Below are 19,198 nucleotides of genomic sequence, written 5' to 3'. Positions count from 1 at the left end.
TGGCATCTCACTTTATCCTTTAAAATTCAGAATGATTGGCATCTATAGGAACTCAAGATTAAGATAGTGTTATTGATTCTCCTAATTCAGTATGTTGATTCTTAAACACAGCTACTTATGAGTCCTGGCCGTGACCCTAAGCATCTTGTTTTTCCGTATTACCATTGGATACATAAATGCCACAGACACATAACTGGGTGAACCTTTTCAGATTGTGACTCAGCTTTACTAGAGTCCCCAGTTAGAGGTGTCCAGAGTTCTTAAGCACACTCTTTTTGCTTTGGATCACGACTTTAACCACTCAGTCTCAAGCTTTTCACTTGGACCTTCATGACACAAGCACATGGTTAGGGACAACTTGATTTAGCCGCTTAGGCCAAGATTTTATTCCTTTGGGCCCTCCTATCCATTAATGCTCAAAGCCTTGGATCCTCTTTACCCTTGCCTTTTGGTTTAAAGGGCTATTGGCTTTTTCTGCTTGCTTTTTCTTTTTCTTTCTTTTTTTTTCGCCTATTTTCTCTCTTTTTTTCTCGCAAGCTTTGTATTTTTCACTGCTTTTTCTTGCTTCAAGAATTAATTTTATGATTTTTCAGATTATCAATAACATTTCTCCTTTTTCATTATTCTTTCATGAGCCAACAATTTTAACATTCATAAACTTCACTATAAAAAATATGCACTGTTCAAGCATTCATTCAGAAAACCAAAAGTATTGCCACCACATCAAAGTAATTAAACTAATTTCAAGATAGAATTCGAAAATCATATACTTCTTGTTCTTTTGCAATTTAGAAACATTTTTCATTTAAGAAATGTGAAGGATTTATGGGACATTCATAACTTCAAGGCATAGACACTAGACACTAATGATCATGTAATAAAGACACAAACATAGACAAAACATAAAGCATAAGGAACGAAAAACAGAAAAATAAGAACAAGGAAATTAAAGAACGGGTCCACCTTAGTGATGGCGGCTAGTTCTTCTTCTTGAAGATCCTATGGAGTGCTTGAGCTCCTCAATGTCTCTTCCTTGCCTTTGTTGTTCTTCCCTCATGACTCTTTGGTCCTCTCTTATTTCATGAAGGATAATGGAGTGCTCTTGGTGCTCTACCCTTAGTTGCTCCATATTGGAACTCAAATCCCCTAAAGAGGTTTTGAGTTGTTCCCAATAGTTGTGTGGAGGAAAATGTATCCCTTGAGGCATCTCAGGGATTTCTTGATGAGGGACTTCCTCATGCTCTTGTTGAGGTCCATGAGTGGGCTCTCTTGCTTGCTCCATCCTCTTTTTAGTGATGGGCTTGTCCTCTTCAATGAGGATGTCTTTCTCTATGACAATTCCAACTAAATTGCATAGGTGACAGATGAGATGAGGAAAGGCTAACCTTGCCAAAATGGAGGGCTTGTCAGCCACCTTGTATAGTTCTAGAGGTATGATCTCATGAACTTCCACTTTCTCTCCAATCATGATACTATGGATCATGATAGCCCGATCCATAGTTACTTCGGATCGGTTGCTAGTAGGAATGATAGAGCGTTGGATGAACTCCAACCATCCTCTAGCCACAGGCTTAAGGTCCAGCCTTCTTAGTTGAACCGGCTTTCCATTGGAATCTCTCTTCCATTGAGCTCCTTCCACACAGATGTCCTTGAGGACTTGGTCCAACCTTTGATCAAAGTTGACTCTTCTAGTGAAAGGATGAGAATCTCCTCTCATGATTGGCAAGTTGAACGCCAATCTCACATTTTTCAGACTGAAATCTAAGTATTTCTCCCGGACCATTGTGAGCCAATTCTTCGGGTCCGAATTCATACTTTGATCATGTTTCTTAGTGATCCATGCATTAGCATAGAACTCTTGAACCATTAATATTCCGACTTGTTGAATGGGATTGGTGAAAGCTTCCCATCCTCTTCTCCTAATCTCATGTCGGATCTCCGGATATTCGCTCCTTTTGAACTTGAAGGGGACCTCGGGGATCACCTTTTTCTTGGCCACAACTTCATAGAAGTGGTCTTGATGGGCTTTTGAGATAACTCTTTCCATCTCCCATGACTCGGAGGTGGAAGCAATTGCCTTCCCTTTCCTCTTTCTTGAGGTTTCTCCGGCCTTAAGTGCCATTAATGGTTATGAAAAATTAAAAAGTAAGGCTTTTTCCCACACCAAACTTAAGAGGTTTGCTCGTTCTCGAACAAAAAAAGAAAGAAGAGAATAGAAGAAGAAGAGAAGTGGGAGATGGAGGCGTGAGAGGGTTTCGGCCAAGGGGAAAAGAAGTGTTTGTGATGTGTGAAAGTGGAGGAATAGGTGTGGGGTATATATAGGGTAAGAGGAGGGGTGGGTCCGTGTGAAGTTGGGTGGGTTTGGGAGGGAAATGGTTTGAATTTGAATGGTGAGGTAGGTAGAGTTTTATGATGGGTATTTGGGAATTAAGGGATGGATGTGAGTGGTGAAGAGAATATGAAAAAGAGGGTTACAGAGAGCTGTGAAGAGGAGAGAGAGTAATTTTGTTATGCTGCTATTTTGAATTAATTTAGGAGTAATTGTTTGTAAACTACTGTTTTAAATTAATTTAGAGCTAATTATTTGTTATGCTACTGTTTGTATTAATTTTGCTGTTTGAATTAATTTAGAGTGATTAATAATTATTTCTAGTTGTCCTGTTGCTGATTGATAAGATCATATAATTTTTATAATGTTTATTTATAATTTATTTTTTATTTTATTCTAAAATGGTTCTTTTTATTGAACTACCGATTAAACTAGTTGAACTACCGATTAAACTAGTTGATATCTGGTCTGATTTCGAACCTTGCCACTAACTACCATCTTTGTTTTCCCCCAATATCATGAAAGTGACAAAACACTCCCTCGGTCCCTCCACTACACCATTGCATTGAGTCATTGACCCGTTTTCTTTCCATTATTTATTTATAATAATTCACTCTCACTACTCACTGTGTTCTCTCTCTCTCTCTCTCTCTTTCTCTCTCTCTCTCTCTATGTATGTAGGTGATGGCTGCTTCTTCATCTTCTAAGTCTCTGGTGGGGCCTCTTGCGCTTGTCTCAGAGAATGGTAGCAGAGTTTGGGAGGATCCTTCGTTCATCAAGTGGAGGAAAAGGGATGCACATGTCACCTTGCGTTCTCATGAATCTGTTGAAGGTGTTACACGATCCCGCAATTATTTACCTTCATCACTTATTATTTTTTCTTGGATAATTGATGATGATTGGCATGCTTTCTTCTTGAGTTTATTTATTTATATTTTGATTTATCGGATTCAAATGCATTTTGCTGAAATGCAATTCGTCGACCTGGGTTGGGATTCGTTTAATAGGATGCAAATTTGTTCCTTTCTAAATTTGTAAGCATCATTTGTGATTGGAAATTATCCTTTGGACTTTCTTTTTAAAAATAATTTTTTAAATAATTATCTAGGGAAAATTTCATGGGCAATTTTCGTATTTTTTGTATTTAGGGAGATTTAGTGTGCTATTATTTCTGCAAAACTATCAATTGATTGAAATTAAGTTATAATATGATACAGATAATATTGTATACAGATAATATTGTCCAATAAGTATTTGATGGAATCTGAATTAATATGAATATATTTAGATTCATTTCACTGCTACCTGAACTTGTCTTTAGGATCAGAAAAGTTTATGCGATTTCTGAGTTTTGAAGAATGGTTCCTGGTGCCTACAGGATATGGCTAAATCAATGATTGTGGTTTTTGAAATAGTTGGTCTCCCTTGTACATATGTTTTCAAAAAATTCCCGCTACGTCTATGCCCTTTATAATAAACACGTTTTGACACCAGTATTTTCTTAATAACCTAATATACATTCTCTTTGTGTTGTTAATTAAAAAATAATTTGAATACACAATTAATCAATAACAACTAGATTTTTATACGGGTGTCAAGAGTGTTTGGTGTATGAATACTGTTTTTCATTTCAAACACTTTACATTGTGTTTGTGGTAAGCTTTGCAATATGCACTTCTTATTTATGTTGGACAACCTGAATTTTTTGATGAGTAGGATCTCTTAGATATTGGTATAAACGCAACAAAGTGGATTTTCTGGCATCAAAATTTGCTGTTTGGAATGATGATGCTATTCAAGGATCTCTTGATTGTGCCGCATTTTGGGTAAAAGATTTACCCTTTGTCAAGTCCTTGTCTGGATATTGGAAGTTTTTCTTAGCTAACAATCCCGACAATGTCCCTAATGAATTTTATGGAAATGAATTCCAAGATTCAGAATGGAAAACTTTACCTGGTAAGTTCATCTTAATTTTGAGTATGCCATATGTTTTAAAAAATTTATTTAGCTTCTAGAGCTTTACTTTCTTGAAGTCTCCTAGTTCTGAAGCATGTCCTTTATGATTTGATATTTGAAAATGAATATTTTTAGGAAAATTTGTATGAAATACTTTCGGAAATGACAACTTTATCTTTGTTTTAGAACAAGAGTTCCATTTTGATGCATTGACAATATAAATTTTTACAATGTCATCCAACCAAATTAGATGATTGATTCAAGTAGTATGTATGAAACCTTTTTACACTAACAATGCATACTGTTAAATCCTTATAACAATCATGAACTATATATGCCATTGTTACATAATTTTTGCCTGACTTTTTGTTGTTTATTTGATTTTCTTTTAATGGTGGTTTAGTGACTATTTCTCTGAGAGATTGTAACGATGTAGTAAATTTTCTCTTGGTTGAGGGACTAAAATTAGTATTCCTAATCCTCTCTGTTCAAACTTTCCTTTTCTTTGTTGCAGCTTCAGTTCATTAACAAATGAATTATTAATAAATGAATTATTATTTAATATCATATTAGTTTGTTATAGTTTTATATTGGAAAGTTTGTTATATTTGTCATGATTATATCAACTGGATGGTGCTTCACATAATGGGTTCCCTTTGTGTATTTTGAAACATTCAGTAGGCTCCTAGATCATACTTTGAAATTGTTGCTAGTTATACTCTTTGGTTTTCATAGACAATTTTGTGCGTGGTTAATGAATGGAATCAACTTAGGGGAGATCTCACCTTTTTTATTTGTTAATATTTATATTACCATTCATATAATTTTTTCTAAATCCATTTTTGTTAATTGACTTATCAATTATTGTTTTCGCCATTTACTGTATTCACAAGTGCTGATATCGTCTATGTCTAAATTTCCAAACTTTGGCAGTTCCTTCGAATTGGCAGTTGCACGGATTTGACCGCCCGATTTATACAAATGTAACATATCCATTTCCACTAAATCCTCCTTTTGTTCCTATAGAAAATCCAACTGGCTGCTACAGAATAAACTTCCACATTCCCAAAGAATGGGAGGGTATGTCTAATTGCGAATTCTGTAGAAATGTGAATTCTTTTCTCTATCTTTTGTTAACCAGTCTACGCTATAGAGGAATCTTGTGTTGTTTTTCTCTCTCTATTTCCATTCACTTCTAACTGTTGTTATTTATAACTATGATTGTTATTTATAACTATGATGCATTGTGCTTTACCTGCAATTTATGATGTATTATAAAGTACAAGTCACATGTGTCCATTGTTACACCATTAAATGAAAAGGTTATTTAATAGTATAAGAATTGCTTAAAGTTACATCGTTGTAATGTAACACACACACACACACACACACACACACACACATCTTGCAACAGTGAAGTAGATTTGTTTTGTTCTTTGTTTCTTTTCAAATCACCTTCTATCATTCCCTCATTTATAAACCATGTTTTAGTTTTAATTTTTTTTTGTGCGTACCAACCATTACTTTATTTTATAGGTAGAAGAATTTTGCTCCATTTTGAAGCAGTTGATTCCGCATTTTGTGCTTGGATAAATGGGCATCCTATTGGATATAGGTATCTCTCCCTCTCCCTCTCCTTCTTCATCATTCCATCTCTTCCTCCCTCCATGTGGCTTCTGGAAGTTCCAGGTTCTGGAGGTGGATGTATACATTATGGATTGGTATGTTACTATGTTAACAGTGATGCCATATGACAAGGAGGCATTTTGTGAAATTGATGATAAGTTGATAACTTTTTTCTTGAGTAATGAAAAATATTATCACGTGTTCATATCTTGCACCAAATATAGCAGTGGAAAACACCAACCTAAATTGGAAAGGCATACATATTTATCTTATAGTACAAATTGCATTAAATGCCTTATTTTTGTCTAGAAAAGTCTTAGTGCCCTATTTCCACGAAGCTTTTAAATTAACTAACTCTTGGTCTCATTGACAGAAATTTTGATTATTTTGCAAGGACAGCCAAGATAGCAGGGTACCTGCAGAGTTTGAAATCACTGATTTTTGTCATCCATTTGGTTCAGACCATAAGAATGTTCTAGCTGTTCAAGTGTTTAGATGGAGTGACGGCTCTTACCTTGAAGATCAAGACCACTGGAGGTTATCTGGCATACACCGTGATGTACTTCTCCTAGCCAAACCAAAGGTTTGTTTTCTCTAAATTGCTCCTCTCGTACTTATGCTGTCTCATTTGATAGATGCTTTTGTGGGTAAAATTCTAATAATGCAGATTCTAGAAAGATGAAACGTAAGTCAGCACTATATGCATATGATATCAAAATGCAATGTTGAAGTTATTTTAATCATCAGTGTTACGAGTTTATGAAATCTCTAGTAGAATAAATTAAGCATCTTGTGTCTACCTGGTATGAGGGACGTGGAATATTTAGAGGTATATGTCTCTTTGATATGCAGAGAGATTTGAGAGCTTTGCTTTTTTAAATTTTTATGTATTCCAAATGTGCATTAATGCAATTTCTTCTTCATCCAAAAGGTTAAAGTTGGATTAGGTCCTTAATGCACCTCAATTATGATTTAGTCGTCCTAGAAAAATCCAAGTTTTAGAATAATATGGATTTATATTTTATAAATTTATTATTGTTTTTAATATAAGTCGAATCTACCGTTTGATGAGTTCTTCCAACACCCTCCCTTCTTCTTTCTTGACGCTAATATCTAATATGTGTGACATAGGTATTTATAATGGATTATTTTTTCAAAACAAACATTGCCGAGGACTTTTCATCTGCAGATATATTGGTAAGCATAATATCTTGTGAAATAATATTTTTCATGTTACAAATGTACATCATGTTTGAAAATAATCTTATATGTGGAAGATTTTACCTTATTCCAATTACTTTTAACTCTTTCTTTCTTTTTATTTTTTATTTTTTTTATATTTTGGGTACAAGTTGAATGCCAATACCATAATTTATTTCAATACGAAACTTGTTATGTTTTATTTTCACAAAATAGATTTAATCTTTGTTGCCCTTATTCTACATGATTGTACACTTATTTTGTCATTTTCTTTTTCTTGAAAATCTATATATTATTATAATATATCAAAAAGAGACCAAAGTAATATTATAGTGTGCTAATAACACCTTAAGTTCTTAAGGCATTTATAAATTGTCAACACTAGACTTAGTTTGTAATAACTTAGAGAAAAACATGTATCTATACAGCCGCATTTGTTATGATATTATAGAGAATATCATCTATGTAACCAATCTAAGATTAAGCTCGTTTAGTTTGAAATAACATAGAAAAATAAATCTATATAATACATAGAAAATAACATCTATTAAACTAATTCAGTATCAATTTCTTAATCTTTCACATTAAGTTCTCCAATTATTAAAAAAAAAAATATATTATAGAGGATGCTGATTCATATCAATAATTTAAATTCGAATATTGCATGTCTTATTTGTTGAGCAAACTTCATTTATGAAAATTATATAAAAGAAGAGACTAAAGTAGTACTATAATGAGTTAACGACACCTATGTTCTTAAGTTTTCTATAGATATGACATGCTATCACTAAACTTATTTTGTAACAACATAAAAAATAACATCTTTCTACATAGTGACCATTATAATATCATATCGAATAGCATCTATATAACCAACCTAACTGTTCTAACATTAATCTCATAAGTTCTCCGATTATGTAAAATTTTATATTGTATAAAGGATGCTAGTTTATATCAAGCGCATAATTGTAATAGTTTTAATTCTAGTTAGTCCATATACTTGACACTTTGCAATATATTGTCCTACATACGAGAAAGTTAGCCATAACATTGTTCAAATGAGCAAAATATCATACTCATTTAGAATATTTTATTAATGACAATGAAATTTGAATACCAATTATATTGGTAAGTGTTAAGGCTGAAAATGCTATGTAAATACTGAGAATTTTTTTGCATTTTAGATAAGTAGAATTAAAAAAGAAAAAGGCAAAATTCATTTATTTTTTTTATCTTTTATTATTTGAGTATGTATATATAATGGTTCCCCTCTATTAAAACTGTCAGAGTTCAAGTAAGTTCATATATTTGTGAATTATTTCTAGGTCAATATTTGGAAAAGAAAAAAAACATGGGTCAAACATGTTATACTCTAGACTTATATAAAATATATAAGAATATTTGTATATAATGCATCATTTACTAATATATTTTTAAAATTAGACTAAATAATTCTATTGAAAAAAGTTTGATTAAATAATTTAAAAATTACTTAATTTTTAACAAAAAGAGTGTTCTAATTTGTATTCTGGTTTAAATCTAGTTGATGATAATTCTGGGCCAAAGGTGGAGGTTATCTAAAGTTTCTTCCAAAGTTCAAATACAGATTTGTAATGTGGTATCATAAGGTCTGCCTGGGTTCATGGTTCACTTTGATTGCCACTAACCACTATTGTGTTTAAATTGATATTGTAACTTTTTTATTATTTTATATATTCATGTTTGTATTTGGGGCATCATATTTTATTAATATCTCTTACCTATGATCCAGGTAGAAGTTAAAGTAGATAATTCCTTAGAGACATCCAAGGATAATCTCCTAACAAACTACAGCATTGAAGCTGCATTGTATGATTCTGGAAGCTGGTATACCAGTAATGGGAATCCTGACCTCCTCTCATCTAATGTAGTGGACTTAAAATTTCAACCATCAAGTGCACCAACATTAGGTTTTCATGGTTATGTGTTTGGTGGGAAATTGCTAGCACCAAAGCTTTGGTCTGCAGAGCATGTGAGTAATTTCAATCACTTTCTACATGTTTAGACCGAACTCTTATTATTGAGACATGAACCAATGATTTTAATCTGAAGATCTGAGCATTCATGTCTTAAATGATCACTGATTCTGTAAAAGTTCATGCTTTGATCTCAATTCAGTATTGAGCTAAAGATCTGGTATTTTCAAATTCTTTCATTTCATACTTACTCTATGGCTGTTATCTGCAGATATGCTCAAAGTTTATTGTTTCTCTCATTCTTCCCAATCAGTACATTTTTGTTTACCTTATCATCCCCATATGGTTTTTGAATACAGCTCTGTACCTTTTTCTGTGAACTTTGAAGACTTTTGTCCTCATTTGACATCTTATATTATTTGAATTTATCTCAGCCATACCTCTATACCTTAGTTGTCGTCCTCAAAGATAAAACTGGAAATATTGTTGATTGCGAGTCATGTCCAGTGGGCTTTAGGAAAGTATCTACGGCCTACAAACAATTGCTTGTCAATGGAAAGGCTGTCGTAATAAGAGGTGTGAACAGGCATGAACATCATCCACGAGTGGGAAAGGCAAATATAGAATCCTGCATGATCAAGGTAATGTTTGTCAGTTTATCCTCTCATATAGTAATTAAGAGAAAACAATATAATTAAGCTCTCCTGAACTTTCAAAAAGTGCAATGACACCCTAAAGTTATCAAATGGCGCAGAGACGCCCTTTCGTGAACTTTTCTTAAGGGGGTAATTTTGTCAATAAAATATCACGTGAAGGGGTAATTTCGAAGAAAATTTAGCAAATCTTTTTGCACCATTTGATAATTCCAAAGCGTTCATTGCACACTATGAACATTTAAGGGAGATGTCACAAGACCCAATGTTTAAGGGGTTAATTGCATTTTTCCCTTTAATTAATTTGGTGGTTAGTTTTTACCTTTATTATGGGCACTTTTCATACACTGATTACAACTTTGCTAGTTTGCTACAGGATTTGGTTTTGATGAAACAAAATAATATTAATGCTGTTAGGAATAGCCACTATCCTCAACATCCACGCTGGTATGAACTATGTGATCTGTTCGGCATGTACATGATAGATGAAGCCAACATTGAGACTCATGGTTTTGATTATTGTACACATTTCAAGCATCCTACTTTGGAACCGATTTGGGCAGCTGCAATGCTGGATCGAGTGATCAGCATGGTCGAGAGAGATAAAAACCACGCATGCATTATTTCTTGGTCTTTAGGGAATGAATCTGGATTTGGGCCAAATCATTTTTCTTTAGCTGGTACCACACCTACAGCTCACTCGCTTAGATTTTGTGCATAACTGAATCAACTTATTACTTTATCCTGCCAGTTATTTTTTGGAAAAATTGCTTAGTAAATTTATCTTGTACCCTGCGAATAAATTGCTTCCGAAAAATTGCGTTCTCTTTTTCAGAGCTTATTAATAACCATTTTAAGTATATGCAGGGCAAGTCGCTTACTGTAGTTAAACATTCACATATTGGTAGGAAAAATCAACGATTATTCACTGAGAATAACTTTGAAAGGAATAAGTAGGACAGCATTATTAAATGCATCTTATTTGGCTTTATTACCTTTTGAATTGTCATAAGGGAGTTAATTCTTTCGAATGATACAATAGGTTTATTTTTTAATTTTTATCTCCATTCAATGATGAGATATTTGTCAGGTTGGATTCGTGGAAGAGACCCATCGCGGGTAGTGCATTACGAAGGTGGTGGATCTAGAACTCCTTGCACAGATATTGTGTGCCCCATGTATATGCGTGTTTGGGACATGCTGAAAATTGCAAATGATCCAAATGAATCACGACCTCTCATTCTTTGCGAGTATGCATTATCATCATCATCATAATCATTATTACTTATTTATTTTTGACATTTCTATATTTGGATATTGGGATTTGTATCAACAATGCAGTGTTGATATTTTAATTTTCCATTTTTCCCTGTGATGCCCAAATGCCAGGTATTCACATGCAATGGGTAACAGCAATGGGAATCTACATATATATTGGGAAGCAATTGACAACACATTTGGACTTCAAGGAGGCTTTATTTGGGATTGGGTTGATCAGGTGAGCGGTCTATCAAGATTTGATTTGATCCTGTTACTGAATAAGGTGTATGTTAGGAGGGAATATAGAGGGTAAGAGTGGCTTTCATGCGCTAGTTCCCAGCTAACTTTGAATACTGAAAAACAAATACTCATTAATATTGAGCCATCTTTGTCAAGGGTCTCTTTATTCTTGAAGTTCATGATCAAGGTCCACCTACTATGATCTTTTGTCTGTGTGATAATCTCTTGTTAATCTTTATGTGGACCAAGTTATGTGGCCTTATGTGATTAGGCATGCTTATGAAGTGGGCTCATTGCCTGTACTCATTGAGTTCAGTTATGATCATCAGCTTTTTTGGGAGTGATTATACTTATCCAAGGAACAAAAAACCCTGCAACTTCTATTTTCCTCTATTGATTGACCTCTTGAAATTAAATTCAATCTTCATTTCCTTGTTTCCTACCTTTTCCCCTGGATTTTCAATTTGGATGTTTGTTAATATCAGTTCTGGTATATTGTCTTCATGACATCGTAGGAGTATCTACAGATTATTATGATGAAGTCTTTTGATTAGTAGGTTTGGTACTTTGCATGTAGGCCCTGATAAAAATTGATGAAAGTGGCAGACAGAGATGGGCATATGGAGGTGAATTTGGGGATGTTCCTAATGACTCAAATTTTTGTTTGAATGGCCTCACATTTCCTGATCGAACTGCTCATCCTGTTTTACAAGGTAAACTTACATCATAGTGTTACTTTTGTATGCACCATTGTTGAGCTGGGTGCATCCTCCATTTGTTTAGACTCTTTAGAAAGGTAGTCATGGTTTTTCTTCTTTCAGAAGTCAAGTATCTATACCAACCAATCAAGGTGGCTTTGCATGAAGGGAAAATTGAGGTACAAATATTATGTTGTGGTTTTTGTATTTGATTGATCAAATCTGTGCTTGCCTATTTATTTTAATATATAATTTTGCAGATTAAAAATGGGCATTTTTTTCAAACAACAGAAGGACTGGAGTTTAGTTGGTATGCTTCTGCAGATGGGTGTAACCTCGGATCTGGAAGTTTAAGTCTTGAACCAATTAAGCCCCAAAGTAGTTATACCATCGATTGGCAATCAGGTCCATGGTATTCTTTGTGGACTTCGTCGTCATCCGAAGAAATGTTCCTCACTATAACTGCAAAGCTTTTGAGTTCTACACGCTGGGTTGAAGCTGGTCATATTGTTTCATCCTCACAAGTTCAACTGCCCACAAAGAGAGGCTTCGTTCCTCATGTAATCATTTTAACAAATGATATATCGTTATGAATGGATCTTGGTGTTTGGATGTCATTTACTGAAGTAACTGAGTTTAAAATTTTCTGTGTCATGGATGATTATTGTTCCAGGCTATCAATGTTAGTGGTGGCACCTTGGTGGCTGAAACTCTGGGTGATAAAATTAAAGTTAACCAGCAAGATATTTGGGACATAACATTGAGCACTAAAACAGGAACAGTTGAAAGCTGGAAGGTAACTTTGTTAATTTGGTTATCATGTGTGAAATCTCAAATTGCATGATATCTTAATTTATTTATTTGAGTATATTAGGTCTTCTATAATCTTTATAATTACTGTAATCCATATTTATGATATAAGTTAATAATAGAAATTTGTTATATTAAAATTAATATTCAGGAAGATTTTTCAAAAAAAAAAAAAGCGGATTATTTGGTTAACCTTTGAAAAATAGTTTTCTTTTTATATTAATGTAAGGGAAACATAATCAATTTGTTTAGATTTTAGAAACCAGGTGGATAGCAGGAGTTATTGGAATTGGAAAAGTTGAATATTTATTTTTCTCTTTTAAGGGGTAGTTTAGATACTTGCTTGAGAGTTATTTGGAGCAACATAGTCTTAAAACCTGGTTTTAAAGATCAAAAGTATTCTTGGTGATTAAGATATCTCTATTCTCTATTATTTTGTTCAGCTAAAGTGTGTGTGGTATAATGAGGGAACTTTTGTATTGTTGTGTTAAATCCTTCCCACAATAACAATGAACAAAGTATCTATCTATCTATCTATCTATCTATCTATCTATCTATCTATCTATCTATCTATTTTTATTATATAGAAATTGATACCAACTTCTTTTACATTAAGTTTTAGGCCATGTTTTCTCCTCTAATAATGCCATGTCAGCAATTTTGATTACTTGGCAAAACTTGAAAATCAACCAATCATCTTTTAGTTAAAGATTTTTAAAAAATTAAAAGAGAAAATACTTATCTATTATTATTCAACTAAAACATAAAGTACTAATTAAATACAATAAACACATATTAATAGTGCCATAATAATAATAATTAAAAAATTTTCAGTTATAAATATTGAAATTCTACAACTTATACATATTAAGACTCTTATTATTACATTAGTTGGTCTACTTATATACATGCTACCTAAGGCTCTTGCTACTTTTTATTTCTCAATCTCTCATACCAATTGACGAAAACTTCTCCAAATAAGTTTAAATTTGGCACATTTCTTTGCTAAATACATTTAAATATATCATGATTATAAAATTAATTCATAATTTTATTACATTTCTGGTATTTTTCATTCTCTTTCATTTTTCCTAACCCAAGTAAGTTCAAATTTGGCACATCTTTTTATTAGGTATATTCAAATATATATGATGATTATAAAGTTAATTTATAATTTTATATTATATTTTTGGTATTTCTCATCTCATTCATTTTTTCCTTTTTTTTTAATTATTTGCAAACCTAAGAATAGTATATAAGAAGACAAAGTATGACAACTAAAAAAATGTGAAAATAGAAGCAACAAATGAAGATTTAGTTTTGTACAACTCTAATATAAAAAGGCATATGCCTTTTTTAAAATTAAATGAATTCAAATTCTTAAAATAATAAATTATATTTCAATTTGTATTTTACATTTTAGTTGAATAATTATATGGAATTATATACAAATTATCAAATAAATGTTTTGCAAAATATTTTTAATATAAACAATTCAAATTTAACATTAGTTTACATATCTAATCAACTTCTAAATAATATAACACTTATTAGAATATACTATATAGTATAATTAATTTACCTCTCTACACATCGCGCGGGTCTCACTGTAGCAGAATAGAGAAAGGGATGAAGGTAGAAAGAGCTAGAACAGAAGAGAAGAGAGGAATAGAATAGAATAAAATAGAAATATGGGAAAGTTGCAGCCAAGGATATCACTGTGATATTCCCGGGTCTAAGAGTATATTCAAGTATGATGTATGAGTAATATGTGTAAAGCATAACTTGGCTTTCAAGAGGCCAAGACTCTCCACTAATTCTACCCACTACTTTCCTCAATACAAATGCATTTCCCTTTTTCTATTTATATCACTCATTCCTTCTAACAGATTCCCTTAAAACTCGGTCCCCACTACCTCAATTAGTTATTTTTCTTTCTGCTCTGATATGTAAATTCCAGAGGAAGGATACTCCCTTTCTGCCCTTCCACCACTCTGCTGTTTGGGTTTGTAACAATGTTCCACCTTAATTAATTTGCTAGACTTTGGGACATTGCTTTTCCCAAAAATTTGATTTTGTATTGGGCTATGATCTAAAGGTTGTTTACAGTTTCTCTAGTTTTCAAAGAGATTGAGAATGAAATGACCTCTTGCATTTCAGGTGTCTTTGTTGATATGGTTTTCATATTCTGCATCATTTTTGTTTTAGTTTTGGTATGATCTTGATGTTAAGTTGTAATTAGTGATTGCCCCTAGTGCACTTTGTTTTGTTCTCATTTTTTCTAATAAGATCTTATTTCTAAGCAGTTTTCAATATCAGTTATATTTGAAAAGCAAAAATTATCATGTTTCTATTCTTTATCAATGATTTGTTAGAAAGTTCATGATGTCTTTGATTTTCAATTTTTGCAGTTTTCTGTTCAGTTATTTTTGTTTCTTTACTAAATATTCATACTAATATTATGTTGATATATAATGCTAGGTCAAAGGAGTTGATGTTCTCAGTAAAGGTATATATCCATGTTTCTGGAGAGCTCCTACTGATAACGATAAAGGCGGAGGACCAGCTAGTTATTTGTCTAAATGGAAAGATGCTGGAATCGACAGCCTCCACTTTGTTACCGAAAGCTGTTCCCTCCAGAATACGACTAACAGCTCGGTTCAAATATTGGTTGTTTTTCTTGGTGTTTCCAGGCAAGACGAGTCAAAGGTTTTATTCACAACGGATATGAAATATTCAATTCATGCTTCTGGTGATGTCATTGTGGAATGCAGTGTTAAACCAAACCTGGATCTTCCTCCTTTGCCACGTGTGGGAGTAGAATTCAATGTGGAAAAATCGTTTGATCAAGTGACTTGGTATGGCAGAGGGCCATTTGAGTATTATCCAGATCGAAAGGCTTCTGCACAGGTTGCAGTATATGAGTCGAATGTTAGTGACTTGCATGTTCCGTATGTTGTTCCAGGGGAAAGTTCAGGTAGGGCAGATGTTAGATGGGCAACATTCAAAAATAAAAATGGTTTTGGTATATATGCTTCTAGGTATGGTAGCTCTCCACCAATGCAAATGAGTGCAAGCTACTACAGCACTTCGGAGCTTCACCGAGCAATGCACAATGAAGAGCTTATAGCAGGAGATAGCATTGAGGTATTTAATTTCTGTTGGTATTTCAGCAATATTTTGGTTCAATTGTAGTTTGCTAGATAATTATTTTAGGGTGTGATCACTAGTGAGGGAATGGAAAGGGAAGACTTTAGAAGGTTGGAAATGTTTAGGTATTCCACACTAAATGAAAGCTCTTGGTCTTGATGAGCCTGTGAAGAAGCGTGTTCTAAGCCTTCAAAAGAGGCAAAGAAGACACATTTCTTTACATGAAGAGTACCTCTTCTTTCCGGAGGAGAAGGTGTTAAGGGTTGGGGACTGATGTGTGAGCTCGTGGAAGAGGGAGGAATGTGATGAGAGGACTTTTCAGAAGTTGGTTTGGCAAGCAGTAAGGATGTGAGAGATGGTGGCGGTTGAAGAGGAAAAGGGCGTGTGGGAGAGTGGTGGATTTAGAACTTGGATGACCAACAAGGTTCGACACTGGATTGTTGATCAGAGGGGAGATTGATGGTGGCAGTGGTGGTTATGATGGTGGGAAAGAGAAGGTGGTGACAGTGGCAGCAGCAGCATCAGTGTTGGTTTTAGTGTAGAGCTATGAAGTACGGACACTTCGTTGAATTGTCGTGTCTACATGAGATACGACACTCATCGACACTCGTCCAACACGCATACCTATTGTGTCCAACTATGTCTTAATAAAAAATAAAAAATTCTTCTTCGTACACACTTAAATACCATCACGTGTCGGCGTCTCCAGTTTTATTCTTAACATGTATTCATGAAATGAGTTTAGAAATAATATATATTATTTATTAAAACAAAAAATATTTAAATACTTTATATAATTAAAAGAAAACATTACAAATATTAAAAAATATAATATCAATAAAATATCAAAATATAATTATAATTTATCTAAAAAGTACTTTATATTTTATATATATGTTGTGTTCCTGTGTCTCATAAGATTTTAAAATTCATGTGTCTGTGTGTCTTATATTGTGTTCGTGTCACTGTCTGTACATCATAGGTGAAAAGAGAAATAAAACATGAATTAAATTTTGATGTACTGACACTATACAGAATTTTATATGGTCATTCAACAGGATTAATGTGTATAAATAACTTTTTTTAAGTAATAGGTTTGAAGATTAGTTACTTTTGTTAATATGGTAATACAGGATTAGATGTCTGTGTAATACACTTTTAACAATTTTAACACATTTGACGAATGGAAGGGATAAATGAGTAACTTTTAGCAAATGTTGGGGTAATACTGTGCTATTTCATAGATTACACAGGAAAATGCGCATGGATCCGCCCTTGACCATAAATTTTTGTATGCTCTCAGAATATATTGGTTTTGTGCTTTAAGAGAATTCGTAACTATTCATTCTTCATTTTTCACTTTGCTTTTCAATTTTTTAATATTGTAAACTAAAATGAGTGGTAGGCTACTGTCATTGAACCAAACAGGTTTCCATTGTCTTTGTATGTGTGTTATAATCTGAACCCAAGAACATGCCCCTTTTCCCATTTTTTTCTATTTCGTTCTTCTAACTATTCTGTTTATTTATAATTTTATTTTGGTATTAAATGCAGATTCATTTTGACCACAAACACATGGGTTTGGGTGGAGATGATAGTTGGTCCCCATGTGTGCACAACCAGTATTTGGTTCCTGCTGTGCCATACTCTTTCTCTCTAAGGTTATCTCCTGTTACTCCAGCTTCTTCTGGTCATGACATCTACAAATCTCAGCTTCAAATCTCTTGATTTCTCTGATATTCGACTAATTTGTCTATGACTGAGTAGGAATAAACTTCAAAGCTCTTGTGATGTGAGAAAGAAACATTAACATGCAATCTTTCTGTTGGTACCTATTTGAATCTATTTATTTATCTATTATATAAAAAAGAAAAACCAAGGTAGTTTTGACAATTTCTCTTGGTACCTATTTGAATTTACAAAAAGGTTATTTGTACACTAAAATTAGTTACTAAAATCAGCTACTAATGTATTTGTGTATAAATACATGTGTAATTTAATTTATTTTCAATGTGTATTTGTATTCCAGCATATATTTTATACTAGTAGTTGACATTGGTGGCTGATTTTGGTGGACACATAACATAATTCTTGAATCTATTTATTTATCTATTCTATAAAAAAGAAAAAGCAAGGTAGTTTTGACAATCACTAGCAAGAGGCCAGTAGGGGTAGCAAACGGGTTAGCCCGCCCCGTTCTGTCAAAAAAGCCCGTCATTTGGTGGGCTGCCCCACCCCGTCTCGCCTAGTGATGTGGTCCTGAATTCCTCTCTGCTCCGCCTAACGTAACCTTGCCAAATCTCCTTCTTATCATTATTATTTTAATTCTTTTAATAAATCATTAAATAGTAAACAATATATATAATTTCACCATTATTTCGATAAATTTATAATTTCTAAAGATAAAATAATTATTATTTTTAAATTCACAAACATTAAAGTTTTTATAATTCTAAATATATAATAAACATAATTATCAACCAAGTTTTTTGAAACAAAATAATAAAACCAACATTGTAAAAAATAAAATAAATATTGTTCAAACATATAATTAAACATCTTCATGTCTCTAATAAATAAAAAACATAATTTAAATTATAACTTAGAACATCTTAAATTATATAAAAAAAACAGTAGCCCTTCGGAAGCTGCCCCGCTTCGCTGAAATCCGCCAAAGCCCGCGAATTAGGCAGACTTTTTAATTATGGCAGTTTTAAATTTTCAGCTCGGCTCTTTTTTTGGCAATTTACACAGGTTGGCTCGGCGAATTTTGGCCCGTCCATGTGTCACATCTACACGCGGGTGAATGACTAAGTTTGGACAATTAATAACAGAGGTATAAGAACACATAGAAGTTGACTAATGATATGTTTGTCATATGCATATATTGAGCTTAGAAATATAAACATAGCGATGGAACTAATAATCCTAAATCATGTATTAAGTAAACATGCTTAATTAATATGAATACATGGCAAGAATAGGAAGATTCATTCTTGAAACAAAAGTGCACATTTTCTATGCCAGAATTGGATTGTTATGTTTTTTTTTTTTTTGGTGACTAGGATTGTTATGTTGCAATAAAGTGAGAAATGCCAAGTTTATAAATTAATAATGTGTGTAACATATAGGTACAATGATAAGGATAAAGTATAGTCAAAATTAAAAAACAAAATCTTTAGACATGAATAAGTAATAAATAGTTAAAGAAAGAATTCAAAGGATTGAGAATATGATTCTTACAAATTGTATGTGACACAATATACCAAAATTAAATATTTTTGAAGACTTCATGATAAACAACATTGGTAGTTTCAGTGT

The 19,198-nt window shown here is 32.9% G+C and overlaps 1 protein-coding gene across 1 annotated transcript; it reads left to right on the top strand.

Annotated features, from left to right (window-relative positions):
• The first annotated feature begins 2,766 nt into the window (after nucleotides 1-2,766).
• Nucleotides 2,767-17,770, top strand: LOC112702970 (uncharacterized). The gene is made up of 17 exons (XM_025754229.3): nucleotides 2,767-3,161; nucleotides 4,046-4,285; nucleotides 5,219-5,365; nucleotides 5,822-5,900; nucleotides 6,311-6,494; nucleotides 7,043-7,108; nucleotides 8,883-9,122; nucleotides 9,501-9,707; nucleotides 10,096-10,399; nucleotides 10,810-10,969; nucleotides 11,109-11,217; nucleotides 11,797-11,932; nucleotides 12,041-12,096; nucleotides 12,178-12,477; nucleotides 12,591-12,713; nucleotides 15,209-15,874; nucleotides 17,432-17,770. The coding sequence occupies exons 1-17, from the start codon at nucleotides 3,014-3,016 to the stop codon at nucleotides 17,603-17,605; spliced, it is 3,339 nt and encodes a 1,112-aa protein (XP_025610014.1). The 5' UTR covers nucleotides 2,767-3,013; the 3' UTR covers nucleotides 17,606-17,770.
• Nucleotides 17,771-19,198: the final 1,428 nt, after the last annotated feature.

Source organism: Arachis hypogaea, chromosome 7 (genome assembly GCF_003086295.3).
Source record: "Arachis hypogaea cultivar Tifrunner chromosome 7, arahy.Tifrunner.gnm2.J5K5, whole genome shotgun sequence".
Taxonomy (NCBI): domain Eukaryota; kingdom Viridiplantae; phylum Streptophyta; class Magnoliopsida; order Fabales; family Fabaceae; genus Arachis; species Arachis hypogaea.
The sequence above is the reverse complement of the archived record's forward strand: the minus strand, read 5'-3'. Positions and strand labels throughout refer to the sequence as shown.

Bases quoted from the DNA above. Each gene is read 5' to 3' on its own strand.
- LOC112702970 (XM_025754229.3), top strand. From the start codon at position 3,014: ATGGCTGCTTCTTCATCTTCTAAGTCTCTGGTGGGGCCTCTTGCGCTT. The intron at 9,123-9,500 runs GTGAGTAATTTC...AATTTATCTCAG, and splicing joins AGCTTTGGTCTGCAGAGCAT to CCATACCTCTATACCTTAGT. The intron at 12,714-15,208 runs GTAACTTTGTTA...ATATAATGCTAG, and splicing joins GAACAGTTGAAAGCTGGAAG to GTCAAAGGAGTTGATGTTCT.